Source organism: Pyrus communis, chromosome 10 (assembly GCF_963583255.1).
Source record: "Pyrus communis chromosome 10, drPyrComm1.1, whole genome shotgun sequence".
NCBI lineage: Eukaryota > Viridiplantae > Streptophyta > Magnoliopsida > Rosales > Rosaceae > Pyrus > Pyrus communis.
In genome coordinates, this window is record NC_084812.1 from 25591232 (window position 1) to 25609010 (window position 17779).

The 17779-nt window shown below is 37.9% G+C and overlaps 3 protein-coding genes across 3 annotated transcripts; 2 read left to right on the plus strand and 1 right to left on the minus strand.

Moving 5' to 3' along the window:
- The first annotated feature begins 564 nt into the window (after window positions 1–564).
- Window positions 565–2422, plus strand: LOC137748761 (uncharacterized). The gene is made up of 2 exons (XM_068488942.1): window positions 565–800; window positions 2168–2422. The coding sequence occupies exons 1-2, from the start codon at window positions 657–659 to the stop codon at window positions 2288–2290; spliced, it is 267 nt and encodes an 88-aa protein (XP_068345043.1). The 5' UTR covers window positions 565–656; the 3' UTR covers window positions 2291–2422.
- A 4104-nt stretch (window positions 2423–6526) lies between these two features.
- LOC137747362 (protein PNS1-like) lies at window positions 6527–10373 on the plus strand. Its single transcript, XM_068487460.1, has 5 exons — window positions 6527–6782; window positions 6902–7315; window positions 7592–8512; window positions 9125–9358; window positions 9519–10373. The coding sequence occupies exons 1-5, from the start codon at window positions 6765–6767 to the stop codon at window positions 9696–9698; spliced, it is 1767 nt and encodes a 588-aa protein (XP_068343561.1). The 5' UTR covers window positions 6527–6764; the 3' UTR covers window positions 9699–10373.
- A 4513-nt stretch (window positions 10374–14886) lies between these two features.
- On the minus strand, window positions 14887–15859 carry LOC137748287 (N-terminal acetyltransferase A complex catalytic subunit NAA10-like). Its single transcript, XM_068488416.1, has one exon. The coding sequence runs from the start codon at window positions 15737–15739 to the stop codon at window positions 15089–15091; it is 651 nt and encodes a 216-aa protein (XP_068344517.1). The 5' UTR covers window positions 15740–15859; the 3' UTR covers window positions 14887–15088.
- Window positions 15860–17779: the final 1920 nt, after the last annotated feature.

A 17779-nucleotide genomic window follows, 5' to 3' on the forward strand; every position in this document is an offset into this window, starting at 1 on the left:
ACATTAATGACAAGTAACATTTCTTTTTCAGGAAAGAAATTTTTGCAATCCAAAGATTAAAGAAATAATTGTTTACTTGGATGATTTTTTTTTTTTTTTTTTTGGGGAAAAATGAGGGACAATTAGTGGCAAGCCACGGTTATCCATCCCTTCCAAGAGCCGAGAAGATTCACAAAGACATTTTAGTCTCTCCCTAACCACAAGTCTAGTTTCCACACCAGCAACGGGTTTTGAAGTTTACTTGGACTATTAGATAACTACCAACTAGGAGCACAAAATTGTCATTTAATTTGTACTTTTACTTCATATATAAGTGAAATGTCTTAGACTCGAATCTCGTTGATGACGAGTATTATGCTTTTATACTAATTTATTTTCTCATCCTCTGTGCAACATTTCATTATATAAAAAACGAAATTAAAGGATAAAATTGAAAAACGCTTAAACTAGGATGGCAAAACGTAATTTAGATGTTCGATCACAGGGGTATATCTGGGAATTTGATAATTTATTTGGATTGCTGGGTTAATTGAGCATAACATTGGGTGCGGAGGGAATTACCCTAAACCTAAAACCCTGAATAAAACCCTAGTCCCGGTAGAAAAGAACAGAAAAGGCTGAAGCGCTGAACGGAGAAGTGACAAGTCGGAAGAGAGATGACGCAGAAAGGGAAGCTGTTCAAAGGGCAGCAGAAGAGGAAGACGATTCCTCCCAACCGCCATGGAAAAATGACTCAAATTCGCAAAGGCAAGCGAGTAATTAAGCCTTCGAAGGTCACCGGTGACATGGATTCCGATCGGGTTTGTTTCTTCCCTCTCTCTCTCTCTCTCTCTCTCTCTCATGCTTTTGTATTATTTGATTTGATTGGTTATGATTAATTTCAGTCCAGAATTGTCAATTTCTGTGCTAATTTCACAGAATTGTAAATTGCGAGCTTTTATGATCTGTTTAATTGGTTTTTGATTAATTTGAATTCCATTAATTTGTTCTTTATTTTTTAAAGAATTTTTTGGTAGTAATTATGCAGTAAAGTTGATTGAATTAAGAGTATTCAGTTGGGGCATTTGATTGAGGAGTTGCGCTAAGTGAAATTCTTTCTCTGAGGTAGAAGGTTGTGTCTTTCATTCGGTTCATATATCAGGAAAAATCAAATCCTCTTGCACTGATATTTCCATAGGATTTTGTTTGGGATTTGCTTCAAAAGCACTTTTGGTTGCGTTTGGAAGAAAAATTTGAACTTTGAAGTGCTTCTGGTTCATAGAAGCACTTTATGGAGAAGCACCTCCCAGATGCTTATTCTGGGAGCACTTCTAGCAGAAGTGCTTTCTTTCTATAGAAGAAATCGCAAACAGGCCTTTGGCCCCCTTCCTTGCTCTGTTTCATTTCCTTTCTTATTTTTGGGTAAGTTTATGTTTCACCAATGTACGGAATAGCTTTGAAAACACAACTTTATTCTACAATGCTACTATGGATTTCTTGTCGAACGTGTGAAGTAAATAGGAAGAGGTCGTCTGTGTTTTTGTTTTCCTCAACTACGATTGTCTGCTGTTTGCTACATCACATGTTTATAAACTGTCTTTATTCATGATGCAGCCCGCAAATCTTAAATGATTCTGACTGTAGCTAATCGATATATTCTGTAGCAACCTTGGTGCTATTTTGGGGTTTCTTTTGATGTGTATTGTGTAACATAGTTTCTTAAGTGAGTAGTATTTGTGCATTACCCTTTTTTTTGTTTTCCATTTATTCTCATAATTAACGAGTACCGGAAAATTGTATATGTCATCTGAGGTTCGTGGAGATGAGGTTTGTGAAAATTTGTATATGTCATAGTGTGGGAAGTTGATAGTTCCAGTCACCTTGTTAGATCCCTGTTAGTACAAAAAATAAACCTTTGAAGTAAACAACTATCCATTCAACTTCACTAATCTAAGTAGTTCTTTCATCGTAACACTTTATTGGATGTGCTCCTAGATTTCGTCATCAGCATTCATCCGTTTTTGGATTTATAGGATTCGGAAACCTATATTATTCTCCGGATTTCTTTCTATTAGGTGGTGATTCAGTAATTTCATTATATGGATAGCGGCTGCTATTTCCTTGTTGCCAGTTGCTTTACATCCCTTCTTGCTTCTTACCTTGTTACTTTCTTATTTGATGAATGCAGGAGATAACAAAGTTCATAAACCACTGCAATGAGGTGAAGGCGGCCACCGCTGCAAACAAGGAAGGTGGCCAGTTAAGTATAGTCAAAACACCTCAGGACTCCGGTAATAATGCGAAGCAATAGTAATTGCCAAAGCTTGTGAAACTATGGATGCGGAGAGTGATAGGTTGTCTGGAAACACTTGAAACAAACCCTTGTTGCAAATTTTGTGGTGTTATGTTGTGCCCTCGTTATATAGTTTGTAGCATTTGATTGGGTCTTAAAGTTTCGGAACGTGACCTGTTTACTTGTTTGTATCAATTTTAATACAGCTTATTCTGTTTCATCTAATTTAGTCTTGTTAAAGATCCCTCGTTTGAATCGTTTGATACCCGAAACTGAGAAGCTAACATTAACAATGCTATCCGATTTCAAATTTCCTTTTGTGTAGACTGCTTTGAGAGAAACATGTTATCTAATGGGATCTAAATAATTGTAAGTTAATATTGCAGATCTGTGTTTAGTCAATTTGGGTGAAACAGTGTAGTTCACTTTCTATGCTTAAGTTTGAATTTTTCCTCTCTAAAATTTGAACAAATTCAATATCTTTTTACGAACTGGATGAATAAAGTGGAAGAGTGCATTAGATATGTTGTGCGATCTTCTGTGCCACTAAAGCTCAAGGGAAATTTTACAAAATAGGAATAATACCAACAATGCCTTATGGCACGGAATGTTCGCCGGTCAAAAATTAACATGTGCAAAAATTGAGTGTAATGGAGATGAAAATGTTTCATCGGATGTGCGGGCACTTGAGAAATGTTAGGATCAAGAACGAGGATATCCAAGGTAAAGCAAGAGTGCCCGCAATTGAAGTTAAGATGAGAGAAAATCGGTTAGGGTGATTTGGACATGGGAACCGAAGACCTACATATGCTGCAGTTAGAATATGTGACTATGAGATGGAGGTTTGGAGTAAAAGGAGTAGAGGAAGATCTAGAAAGAGACTTTAAGAAAATATATGAAGTAATTGGAGCCAACGCAAGATAAGGCGCAAAACTGAGCGGAGTGACATTCTAAATTCACACAACATACCCTACTTAGCTCAATATAAAGCTTGATTTTTGTTGTTGTTATTATGTAATAATTCTATCAATATTTTAAAAAGGCCTATTTGTCGAAATCCCCCCTAAACTTGTAACCTACTGTCAATTTACCCCATGAACTTTAATTTTAGTCAATTATCCCCCTAAACTTTTATTTATGGCCAAATTCCCATATTCCGTTAAGTCTCACACATTTCATCCATGGTTCCGTTAGTTTGGAGGTCAAAATCGTCATTTGGAACATTTTAGTTTCCTTTTTGAATTGGCATATGGGATTCGACCAAGAAGAAAGGATCAGCATCTGGGACTTGTCGGAGGTTGTAGGTGGGCTTCGAAAACTGTCAGGGGGGGGGGAAAGAGTATTACGATCCCACATCAGCTATACAAGCAATTTGTGTAGTGATACTTAAGTCCCTGGGTCCTCCCACCTATCAAGCTAGGTTTTTTGGTTGGGCTCTTTCTTTGGGCTTGAGTTCTAACATTGGTATCAGAGCCAAATGAACCAATGTTGCAGAGGGGGCGACCTAGAAAGGGCTACCTTAACGGGACGATTAGAGGGCGCCGCCATTAAGAGTGAAAGTCATCAGAGTAAGAGCTGTCATGGGCGTCGGCTTCTAAAGGGGTGGGCAATGTTACGATCCCACATCGGCTACACAAGCAATTGTGTAGTGATACTAAAGTTCTCCCACCTATCAGGCTAGTCTTTTGGGTTGAACTCTTCTCTAGGGCTTGAGTTCTAACAGAGAGAGAGGGAGAGAGAGAAAGAGAGGGCAACAATGAGCTATTGGTGTGGCGGTAGCTGGCTTGCAAGAAGATGGGTTCACACGAAGTAGGGGAAGAGAGATCACGGCTTGACTCGAAAATCTGGGACCTGTCGTTGGAGATTATGGATTGGGTGGGTTGTGGCGGGGTGGTACTGGGGCTGAATTTGAGGGAAGGAGCATGGGGATGAATTTCATCTAGGATTGAGGGTGACTGGTTGTTTGAGGTTTGGGGTGGGTGGGAAAGGTTACAATTGGGTAGAAGAGGGAAAATGCGATAAAGATGTGGTTTCTTTATCTTTTTTTTTTTTTTTTAATTATAATTAATTTATTTCTATTTTTATATATGAATCATGGATAAAAGGTGAGAAATTTAAGTGGCAAGGGGGAATTTAGCCATAAACAAAAGTTTAGGTGATTAATTGATAAAAATGAAAGTTGAAGAGGTAAATTGGCAGTCAATTACAAGTTTAGGGGGGATTTAGACAAAAACTTCTTTTATAAAAACCAAACAGGATACATGAGAGAAATATGAGGTGTCTCTGAGTCATCCATGTCATTTTCTATCCTTGAAGCCATAAGGACAGTGACGCAGACAGATAAGAGAAATTGAGGTGTACATGAGTCATCCAATCTAATGGCCCAGGCCCACTACCATTAACCACGTTTGCATTTTCACGGCCGAAGTAGACAGTGCCCACATGTGGTCTGTCACATCCACGTGGAGTTTCCAGTCCAACTAGTTCTCGGATTCCACATTGACTATCTCAAATTTTAGTCGTCAAGCTCTCGTCCTGGTCAAACCAAGCATGCAATAACTCATTATGATTTGAACATGTTCATAAAGTACTGTTAACTGAAAAAATAAAAGGAACTTTAACTAAATACTTTCCGTTCATTTTAATGAAAAATTATATTTTTATTTTAAAAAATCAATCTTAGTACTTTTTATTTTGTTATTTTCGTTAAAATTCAAAATTTTCAAGTTTTTTTATTAGTTTTCCTAAAAATAAATAGCTTTTATTATTTTTAAATAATAAAGGATTTTGTAGGTTTGAATAAAAATGTTTACTTTGGATGTGAACGTTTTAAATAATAATATAAGCTCAAACCAGGCGTTCAAAAAAAATATAAGCTCAAACCAGTTTTATGCCAGTTTTATATATAAAAGCCATCATTACATGACACAAAATCAACCGTTGTGAGTCGATCGATTACAATCACGAGTAGCAAACACAAACGTTACTAACCTTAGTTGTTGTCTAAAGAAAATAACTTAATAATATGGAATTACTAACATCAGTAATAGTTCGGTTTCTTTTGTTTTTAAACGTTGAAACTACCATATAAAATCATCTTGACATAATTTAATTTGGGGACTAAATATATTTTGTTTGCTTCTTGTTGTTTGTTCCCAATCTCAATTGGTAAACGTAAGCAATTTATGGATGTCAAATAACGTAACGTTTCTCAAAACTGACATAAATGTAGTAATAGTGAGAAGTTTGAAAATTGTAGCAATGAGCAAATATGGAAAATTAAATAGGTAACGTACCATATATGAGGCTGAATCAAGGGTAAGATACGAAAATTCAAATGAAAAAAATTATAATAATGATCTCTCAACTTTAACATAATTAGAGAAATGATCATTAAACTTGAACTCCATCGAAACAATAGTCCCTTAACTTTTATTTGAAAAATTAAACGAACAATGATCATGAATTTTTAATTGAAAGAATTTACCTTAATTGAATTAAAATTAAAGGAAAAATAATAAAGATAATTTGAAAATTTTGAGTTTTAACGATAAAGATAAAATAAAAGGTAAAGTGTATAGTACCAAGATAACATTTTAGTATAAAAATATAATTTTTCGTTAAAAAGAACAACATCAAAATTTTTTTATTAAAATTCTCTAAATTTAATCAACCATTACAATTCTCAAAAGTAGCAGAAATGTAGCAACAGATTTAACAGTTCGACGTGTCTTTGCTTGCACGGCTTGGAATTTCGTGTAACAAAACACACAAAAGTATACATTAAAAGGACGATGAGGTGGGGTTTCGTTTCCTTTTTGCTTACGTCTCTCTCTCCTTTCCCACACAAAAGTCAAAACTTCTTATGCAACCGTTACTCATTTCCATTATTTAATCTCATCCGTCCAATAATTCCTCATCCGCAAAACATTTCTTAAAATCATTTACGAGGATAGAATAAATTCGAAGCACAAATTAAAACATCACGTATTATAAATAAAAACATGATTTATATATTTTACTCTATGCTTTTTTTTCAAGTTTCTCTTTAAAAATACCTCAATAAGTAGTGTATCGCCTTGAATTCGATTCACCAAAGAATCTATTTACTACAACATGTTTCAGGTACATTAAAAAGTTTTCTTCTATAAACAAAATAAATTATTTTATCGAACATGACGCACGATGAACTGACATGTACCACAAAGTTCCTCTCCAATTGGTCATTGGCACACGCGCCTCAGAAACTCTGAGGTAATTAAGTTTGTGAAATGAAAGCTGAAAGAGAGAGAGAAGGAGCCGATAAACATCAGCATCCACCAGCACCGCCATGGATACATAGATAGATGGATTGTCGAGAGATAAATACACGAACACGTACAAAACACACCTAACAAAACACCAAACATATATTCCCGACAACAGCACCACTACCACCGCCGCGGCGGACTTCGACATCTGCTGCCACCCGCGCCACGTCACCGCCGTCGACATGGGTGCCGCAGAGCCTGTAACACAACCCATCTTTCTTATTTCTCATTCCTTATTTTTTATTTTTCTCTTTGCTGTTAATTTGCTCTGTTCATTTTAATTAATGTCAAAAGGTCTGAGCTTTGCCATGGCGTGCAGGTGGAGGCGAGAGAAAGAGAGGAGCTTGAGGAGAGAGAGGAAATTGGGAGGAAGCAGGAGGAGGAGGAGGTGAGAGATGTTGAGAGAGGGGAGGTGGGTTTTGAAGAACAGGCGGTGGGAGCTCAGAGAAATATTGATATTAATCATGGAAATAATAATATTAATCAGAACGAGAGAGAAGGAGATGTTCACGTGTCAATGCTGCAGAGGCTGAATCCAACAAACCCTTTGAGAATTGTAATAAATAGCAAAACCAGAACTGCAACTCCGCCGCCGCCGCCGTCTCGGATCTCTAATATCAGAGGCGGTGGCGGCGGTGGTGGCGGTGCCACTGCTACTCCTTCTCCTTCTCAGTTCTCCTCTCGCACTAACAGTCCCCAGCATTCTCAGCCTCGTTCTACACCAACCCCACAAGTAAGTTTTCTTTTTCTTCTCTTTTTTTTTCTTTCCCATTAAAACAAAAATAAAAGATTTTAAGTGATGTTCAAGAAAGATTAAACAAAGATATCTCATTTTTGTTGTTGAAAGTTTGAACCATATTAATTTTTTTTCTCTAGATATCTTATCTTTAATCATTTTGGAAAGGAAATGATACAAGCTATTTATCTGGTAGAGCATGGATTTTCTGGGGAGAATTTTTGAATTAGCAATCTGATATTTTGATGGGTTTTCCCTCGATTTTTTGGTCAGCCATCCATCCAAGAAAATACACTGAATTCCAGAAAATACACCAACAAGATATGTTTGTTCCTGTTTCTTTTTCACACGGTTGCCGCCTTTGGGCTAGTCGGTTTTCTTGTATTCCGGGGAGTTCAGGGGCTGATAGAATCATCAGACAACAAGGTTAAAAGAGCCGAGAAACGAGTGTTGAAGTTTTTTCTACCGCAAGTCGAAGCTGCATCTTTTTTAAGCATTACTCTTGCATTTGCATGGCAAAAGGCAGTGAGGCTATGGCCGAAGTTTTTTGTTCATTTCATACTATGGACCACTTTTCTCATGTCTCTATCTGCCGGAATTCTGCTAATTTGCTTCCAAAAGCCTCCCACCAATGGCGTTGGAGTCTGTTTTATTGCCTTTGCAATAGGCAACGGCTTATATGCTTGTTGGATCACACAGCGGATCGGATTTTGTAGCAAGATATTGATCAAATCACTCGAACCAGTATCAAAGTTCCCCGATTTGAACCAACCCACTTATTGGATGCTTGGGGTCGGATTTCTGTGGATGTCCCTGTGGATTCTAGCTGTGATTGGAGCCCTGAATTTCTACTTTCCTCCATTGATCATAATTTTATTGGGCTTGAGCTTAGCTTGGACAACTGAAGTAATGAGGAATGTTGCAAATATAACCGTCAGTAGGGTAATTTCTCTGTATTATCTCAGAGGAATGCAATCTAATACTCAGTTTTGCTTCCAAAGAGCCTTGAGTAAAAATCTTGGAAGCGCTTGTTTTGGATCTCTCTTTGTTCCTGCAATTGAAGCCCTGAGAATTGTTGCTCGGGGTTTAAATTTACTCGAGGGAGAAGATGAGTTCATGTTCTCTTGTGCACATTGCTGTCTCAGAGTCATGGAGGGCATCTTCCGCTATGGCAACGGCTGGGCCTTCGTACAGGTACGTTTATAAACCATTTTCTATTGACTTTGTGATTCCATTTGCATATCATACAAAATACAAGTTACAGAACAAAGAACTATAACTTTCGTTCCAGCTTCTTTCTCAACAAGAAAAGCATTATTTTGCACAGCAAAGTGTACTAATTTTGTCAGCTGATCAATATTTCAATAACACAATATGACTACTGCTGTTTGTATATCGTGTTTGAATAATTCGGATAACAAATTATGGTGACAGCTAAACTAACTTTGTCTGCTACTTGTGTCGATGAAATCATCTCGAAATGAGTTATTTCCAAAATGTCCTACTTGCTATGAGAAAAATATAAATTTGAAGTCGTTCGTGAATGTCAAGTAAGATCATGATTGGCTATCTAGTTTTCTGAAAGATTGTTTTGGTTTATCTAGGAAATCTTTCTCAAGTTGGTTATTAAGTTACTATATCTTGTGATCTCCCCATATTTTTGAATTACTTACGCTGCAGTCACTATCCAAATCCTAATTTTCAATTGCAAGTCTCTAAATTGTGTATGAACTCCATCCGTGGTCACTGTTTAAACACTAAATTATAAGTTAAACTTAATTATTTTAATTAAACCAATTGCTACAGATAGCAGCATATGGGAAGGGCTTCGTGAGGGCGTCACAAGACACTTGGGAGCTCTTTGAACAGCAAGAAATGGAACAAATTGTTGATTCCGACATTACCAGCTCAATCTGCTTCCTCACGGGTGTCTGCAGTGGCTCTATCTGTGTCATAGTTGTGGCGGCTTGGACCGCTAGAGTGCACCAAAGTTTCACAGCCACCATTTCCCTCCTTACATTCTTCATTGGATACCTTATGGTTGGTGGCCCCTTTTTGACCAGTTTCTTTTCACTCTATTATTCATTTGATGCATATGAACCATGTGATCAACTTCTTAGTTCTTTAATCTTTGTTGCTTATTAGTTAATCAAATACCTAATTAACCTAACCAATTTCTATTAATTTTATGCTTGTTCAGACGAGGATAGCCATGGCACTACCACATGCTTGTGTTGGTAGTTACTTAGTTTGCTACGCAGAGAATCCAGACAACAGATTGTTCGACAACACAATCAAGGATCGCCTCGCTTTGATGAATTCCGGTCGAGATGCAGCCGTTCCCACACCTCGAGTCCCCCGCCGGTTTGCAGCAAGGTAAAGCATGGTTAGTCACACTGCCATTAACTCCTCAAGTCTCCTCACTCCTTGTCGGAGTGCAGCACCGGCCACCATACACTCTCTCGCGTATAAGTGTGGAGGATAGTACTCCCCCAACATAATTAGAGCCCCGATTTCTCCAATGGTACGACACTATGAGGGCATCGGATACAGTTCGGATGAAGTTTTACGTGTGAGTTATATAGAACCTTCCTCTTGAAACATGTACGCGAGGTCTGTCACGTAACAATGAGGCCTCCGTACATACGAATAGAGGAACACTTCATCTAACTAGCTCATACATTTATTTTCCGGATACTCTCCTCGGAAACTCGGACTCGAGGAATCGGCCAAATGAGCTCAAGTTACAAATTTCCTGCAACTGCTACAAGAGTGATATAGTGGCGGTGGCGACGGCGGTGGTGGTGGTGACGATGAAGATAATTTTGAACGAGAGAGTTGAACCATTATTGGAAGTACTGTTGGAAGGAACATGGAGACCCCACTTACTGAGATTCCATTAAACAAGGGGCTAAAAGAAAAATGTCTCTTCGTGCTGTCCATTTTGTATGGTATATACTTTTGGCATATAACATGTGTTGCTGAATATGCTTCACCCACCACTATTTTTTCTGTAATTATTCATTATTTAATTTTCTGCAATCTCTTAATTTTTGAAGATATCTTTTCGAGTTTCTCATCTTCTATGGTAAAAAAAAATACTGAAAGTTAGGGTTTATCTTTATTAAACTAATGCACATACTGCCCTAGGTTGGTTGGATCCTATAAAGGGGTGGTGCTACTCACACTTTTTTTATTTTTTATATATTTTTTAATTTTTCGCTGTCAGATTTAATGAATTGAAGAAAATCAAAAGACAGAACTGAACAGAATTTGTAGAAAGTAAAAAGAGGTGTGAATGGTATATCCTTAAAGAGATCGAGATGTGTGAACGGTACGTCGGTACCTTCTTAAAGAAATCCTCTTTAGGGTTTTCTTCAAAAATTTATCCAACTTTTTGATCCTATAGTATTTTTTATCAATTTCTTATTCCTTTTCCATGCCTGCATGAGAGGAAATTTTTTAATATGATGAAAATACGATTTGGTATATTAAATGTTATAATACCTAAAGAAGAATCTCTCTCACACGAGAATCAAGACGATGAACTACCCAAAGAAGTAGCCCTTGTTTATTAAACAATTAGTAAATCACCCTCTGTCCAACAAACGGTTTTGCAAATTTAAGAAAGTATGGTCATTTTTGTATTAAGTTTGATAATATTTTTGAAGAAGTTATACCTTTGATTACTTTTGAAATGTATGGTTGGTTAAGCATCGGCTGAGAATCTTCTCTCCATTGTGTTTCGATTTCAAACAAACGAAAACAAGTGATTGAAGTATGCGTAAACATGTGGCTTTAACCAAAAAGAGAGCAAACATCAAATGATTGGATCTTATAAAAAAAAAAATCATGATAGTTTCCTTCCCTTTGTTTCTCACTTGTGCTTTCATCAGAGGAAACTTTACTTTTTTGAGAAAGAACCAATTAAAACACTCACTATTGCCTTGTTATGGTGGCAAGCACTCAAGGGAGAGCACCAAAACCATGATTGAATTGGATAGTGCTATTCAATATTCACACATCTATTTTTATCTTCCATACATCTTTGTTAATATGGTGCCACATGGATTATGAAATCAGCCCCCAACCTTCGTCTCCTTCGCCGCCTCTCCCATTCGAATGACTTCGGCCCCCCCTTGACCCAACTTCGATCCACAACCCACACCCACCCACCCCAAACCAACACACACTCCCCTTTGCCTCTTCGATCCAACGCCAAGGCATAAAATGCGCTAAATCATGTGCCACGTCATTACGCTAACATAAAACTTGACATAAACTGAAACATCGTCAAAAATTTGCTCATATTGTTCCATAGTCTAGTAAGACAAGAAGTAGATGATAAGAATAAGAGATGATATTCCATGACAATTCCTCCTTAGTTTGCTTGTAGGGTAGGGTAAGGGTAGGTGCCATCCATCTAACCTTTGCTCTTTATATTTTTATTTCAATCATAAAAGTAAGGGTATTGTTCATTTTTAACGAAAAACCACATTTATACATTTTTCTAGTACGATTCATTGTACCTTTAAAAAATGTTTTTCATTAAAAATGAAATTTTTTTGGACTTTTCTTTAGTTTTCCTTAAAAGTAAAAGGTTTGATTAGGAATAAAAAAAAACTTAATATATAACACGTGTGACATTATACTATTAGAAGGATTTATACCATAAAATGTAGTGATCACACTCACCCACCTATTTCAAAATTATCCATATCCTTCCTTCATGAAAGTATTTTGCTTTTTGCTACGTAAATGAGCAGGTCTTGCTAGCATTCTTCTTGTTTGTTTAGATCTGCATCCTAATTCCATTGCCTCGACTTGAGGCCTAAAAAAGAGTAATGCTAGCGATACTAAAATTTTAAACTAAATTTGTAAACTAAATGACGTGTTATTAATAGAAAATAAACATGTTAATCAACACTTAAGTAATAATCTAATTATCAACACCCACGTCATTTGATTTATAAAATTTAATCTTTCTAACATTATCTTTAAAAAAAATTGTCCGGTTGAAGAATATGACAGCTACCAACGTTGGCATAATGCGCACTTCTTAATCATATATTAATTAGCACTCAGACTATTCCCTGCCAACAATAATAACTATATTAAATTTAATATTAATGTGGCATTGGTATGTACAGATGGAGAGAGGATCCGACGTGACAATCCTAGAAATCTTCCAATCACATCCGTTAATTGTATATCATACGGTCAGTTTTAATCAGGTCCGCGTGAGGATCCTCATTCGTGCGGATGTACTTCAAAAACAGAAAGTTTTGCTTAGTCCTCTAAACACCCTAGTTTAAATTTTGAAATTCGTGTCTTGAATCAATTAAACTAAAATAATTTAATGATAACACTCATCCTCAAGTCCAGTGCATAAATATCATCAATGCCCAACTTTGTTGAGTAAGCTATGACAAACTCCACTAGTCCTCAATAAGTAGGGGTGGGGCACGGTCCAATTCAGCCCAGTTCCGCCCTTGAATAGGAACTAGAAAATATCAACAGTTAAGTTTAATATGATTCCACTTAAATTTATTAATAAATCTGTACGGTTCAGTTTACGCAAATTTCGTTCGATTTATGCCGGTTTAAGGTTCGAACCAAAACTATATACATATATATTTTATTTTAAACTTCTACTTCCAATACCTACACACATTTCAACCAAAAATTCAAACAAATTTGAGTTCCCACTGTTAGATCCCACTGTTAGATCTTCAAGATTTGTGACTGGAAGATGAAAAGTTTACATACAAATATAATCAAAATATAGCTAGCTTCGAATCAAAATATACTACGCTAAAACATGTTGGGAACTGAATACTTCACTCTTCCTATGAGGAGGTAATGAGCGTTCTCACCAACTAAAAGCCCGAAATCAACCAAACCAAAGGCCTGAAATTGCAAAAATATCCTCCGAAGAAACCATTCCAGGTCGACCCACTTCACACTTATCAAATCCGAAATCAAACCTGAGAGATTACCCAACAAATCAGAGAAAAGCAATGGGAAACAAGCAGCCAACTATCGACAGAACTGACATAGACAAGGAGGTAGTGCGAGCACCTAAGCCAAAACTCTACATACCTCCCGACATATATGTGACAACTCGTGTTTATGATCAGTAGCTGCAGCCATTGATGGATGTTGGAGTGAGGGAGAAAGGAGAGGACCCGAGCACATGGGAGATCTGAGACAAAGCTAAGAGCCTAAAAGCAAAACAACCACCTAAGAGGGGGAGAGAAAGAGAAGTGAGTGGGCGACAAGACGAGAGAGGGTAGAGAATAAGGGTGGGTTGCCACCGTCCCCTCAACCAAAGGCAGGGGCCAGCCAGTAGGGGGTCGCTTCTTGTATTTTTCTCATAGGGCGAGAGTTATGTCCTCTCACAACGTTTACTTCCTGACGGTAGTTTAATAACAAAAGAAAAAGGTAGACAGAAAGAAAGAAACCAATAGTCCTACATGAAGGAAGTACATTAGCTATATCATTACATCCAAAATTAACAGCCAAGAGAAGTTAACCTCAACTTACATCGGTGCCAAGGCTGACTTTTCACACTACAACACATGTTTTCTGCACTGTTCCCTCTTTCCAGAAACAAACTAGATATTTTAGCACGGCCACAAAAACTTGAACGGAGCCCTAACTGGTGTAAAAATTTTTAGTAGGAACTTCTTATTGCGTGGGTGCTCATTTCAGAATGTCAGTTGAAAAAGATCCTATTTTCTATTCGAAATCTTTGCCTGCTGCATTACATATCAGAGCTTTGTTCTGTGCATGAATACAAGCTTACTTGCTTTAGTGATTTTCCGTCAACGCTATTATTCTATATGTGGCCATTTCTTTATGCTAAACTTTACTGGAGCAGTTTAGTCAATCGACACCTCACGGTGCGGAAAGAAATCCACCATCAGGGCAGATTACTTTGGTGATTAACTACTTAACGTAAAGACTAAGCTCTGATTTAAAACATTGCTCAACAGCAACTCATGTTTAAAGAACAAATGCCCAAAATAGAAAAAAATTCCATTCCTCTCCCTTTCTGAAAAGGCAGGCAAAGAAGGATAGCTAATCATCAAACAATTTAACTTCAGACACAATCTCACACTTCAAATACTACTGTTTATCATTTTCAATATTAAAACTCGTACCTTGTATGGCACGGATGTGTTTCTCTCAAGAACATAATACATATATATATATATATATATATATATGTATGTATGTATGTATGTATGGATATATGTACATATGCAAACTACAGAAAAGAGTAGTTCGTAATCCAGTGCCAAAGTCACTTCGGGCACAATAGCACCTGTTCCACCTTAAGGGCTAGGCTAAAGGGCGAGATGTGGGCTAGGCTAAAGGGTGAGATGCGGGTTTAGTGCAGTGTGGGACTATGGGAATGTGGTTTGTTAACTTGCGACTTATGAGAAATGCTATTGTGATTCAGCACTCCATCAAATTACAAGAAAAACTATTTGTATACGACTCAAAAATAAATTGAGTGACATAAACAAAATTGCCAAACGGTAGACACTACGAACAGAAAATAAACATGAAATCACAACATAAATCACTCAATTCAGAGTAAGTATTAAACATCAACAACTTATAACAAAAACTACGAAAGTTCCGAATCCTCAAATGCATTTGTCAAATTGCAAGTACAAAAACTAAGCATCAAAACCATAGATAAAGTAAAACAACCGAAAATACACTGTCCCCAAATAACCCAATTTACCTCTCTCACTCTCATACCGCTTTGGCCTCCGCCTTAGCATTCCCTCTATCGACCTTCTTCGCCTCCGCCTTTTCTGGTTTCGCTGCCTCCCCTGAGCAACACCCACCTTCATGATGGTGATGATGGTGGTGATGCCCATGCCCGTGCCCATGCCCATGACCATGCCCATGTCCATGCCCATGACTATGTCCATGCACCTTCTTCCCCTTGAGCTCCTTCCTCATATCATACGCATCTTCCCCATCGGCATAGTACTTCGCCTCCACATCATGAATCTTATACCCCAAAGTCCCCGTGTACAAATTGAACGCCGCCCGATTGCTCTTCCTCACGTGAAGCGACACGTACTCCGCCGCGAACACCTGTTCCATGGCGTTCTGGGCGGCGCTCATGAGCTTGGTGGCGAGGCCGAGTTTGCGGTGGGTGCGGAGGACGGCGAGGGAGGTGATGTGGCCGTGGCACTCGTTGCTCTCCTCCTCCATCTTGGCGAGGACGTAGCCGACGATGCGGCCGTTGTAGTCTTCGGCGACGTATAGAAGCTGCGGCCATGAGAGGATGTGGTAGAGGTAGTACTTCATCTGGTAGTTCTCAGGGAGGCAGAAGAGGTTGCAGGCTTGCATCGCCAGGAGGTCGTCGATGGTGGCCTTGCGTATGCACACCATGTTTGGAGCTTCTGGAGTTTCGAGGGTTAGGGTTTTGGGGTAGGAATTTGGTTTTGGGGAGGAAGAGAAACAGAGAGTGTTTGAGGTCAAAAGCAATGTGGGGGTGTTCTGGAATTTTCCATGGGATTGGGTTTCGGCCGAGTCATGGGCTTATATGGGCTTAAGTCTACACTTTTCAAACAAATATAAGTTGAAGTGAAATTAAAATTATGGAGGATTCCAGTAACGTATTACAAAATTTCTTTTAAAACAACTATTTTGTAAAACTGAACAAGATAAAACGATATTCACATTTATGATTTAAAAATGCATCTGGTAGTTTAATCCGGTAATGATTTTTCAGAATGATAACATAGAAAATCCGTCTGGTACCAATATCTAAAATGTTAAAAAAAAATGCTACAAATTTGTGTTTGGTAGTAATGACGACAACGGTGGCAGAGGTGGGCTGAGTCATGGGTTTGATGAATTTAAACATGGGTGATGCGAGAGACCAAATTTTTAAACCATCTTCAATAAACCACATGATGTAGTCACTGATAAATCATTAACAAAGAAATTCAAACTCGAAAGCAACAAAGCAACGGATTAAGAACTCGCACGAAAGCCGTTGCGCGTTACATCAATCGATCTAAAAAGTTTGTTTGCCTAACATTTTTCTTTAGGCTTATTTGTCGATTTTCCCCTGAACTTGTAAAGCATTGCCAATTTTTCTTTTGAACTTTAATTTTAGCCGATTACCCCCCTGAATTCTTATAATTAGCCAAATTCCCCCATGCGGTTAGATTTCCTAATTTTTCATCTGATATTTTGTCCATCCTAAACAAAAACGTATTTTTATAGGCAGATTGACTCGCTCAACTCAACTCACCACAACCTCTTCCTCCTCCTCCTCCTCCAAATATCTTACGAGCCCTTTTCATTTTCGATGCTTCTCTCTCCAAAGTTCACAACAGATTACACACAAAACAATAAGAAATGCCACTCCTACAAAATTCCCCACCGAATTTGACAGTTAAATCCCATTTCCAATTCTTTCCACCCCATGTCTCTAGACCTCAACCTCTCTCCCAAAACCACCTCCAAAAATCTACTTCCACCAATTAACACCCAAATCCCAACCTGCTCACCACCCCATGCTTATTTTCTCTGCAACCACCCCACCAACACTTATCAATTTCCACTTTTACCCACCTCTTTCCCCATTTCCCACAAACTCCCGCATCCCTCAAACCCAACGCCACTTCCACTCCCCCCCCCCCCCCCCCCCCCCCCATGACCTCTTTCACCATTAACGCCTTCACACCCTCATCCCTCCAAAACTCTGGAAACCCCCTCGTCCCACCGCCAGCTACGTCACGTCACTTTGGTGCGACCCTAATTCCAATTCCATGGTCACTTGGTGTACGTTGTCGCCTTCTAGCTTCCACCTCCCCCATCGACTTCTTGTAGAGGTTCGAGAAGGACTAGAAGATCGTGCCCAATGCCCTTTTCTAGAAACTTTGCGTTCAACAGTTACACCTCTTTTGCCAAATCATTGACCCTGATGCTCTCTCTCAGTCAGTTTGGCTTTTGTGAGTGGCCAAATTACTTTTATGCCCGTAGAATTTTCTAGCGTTGACAGATATTGAAGGAATATTTGACGGAAAATTAGAAAATCTAACAGTATAGGGGATTTCGGCCAATTATCTATATATATAAAGTGAGAAGGATTAAAAGGTGAAACATTCAAAATACCAAAAATTGTCCTTTAAGAATTCTTAAAATTACAATTGAACCATAAGAATTTAAAGTAATTCACCACATTTTAATTTTGAATGAATTTTAAATTTAAAACTTTAATTAAAAAAAAAACTCCCATGTTAGTGGGCGGTTTCATGGTTTTGCTTCATTTTTTTTTATGAATAATTTTTTAATAAAAATATAAAATAGTTATTTAAAAAAAAATTAAAAGACATAACCTAATATAAAAAGGTCAATTGCCACACGCGTATGCGTGTGGCAAGAGGCTAGTAATAGTTTAAGTGAGTAATTGGTTAA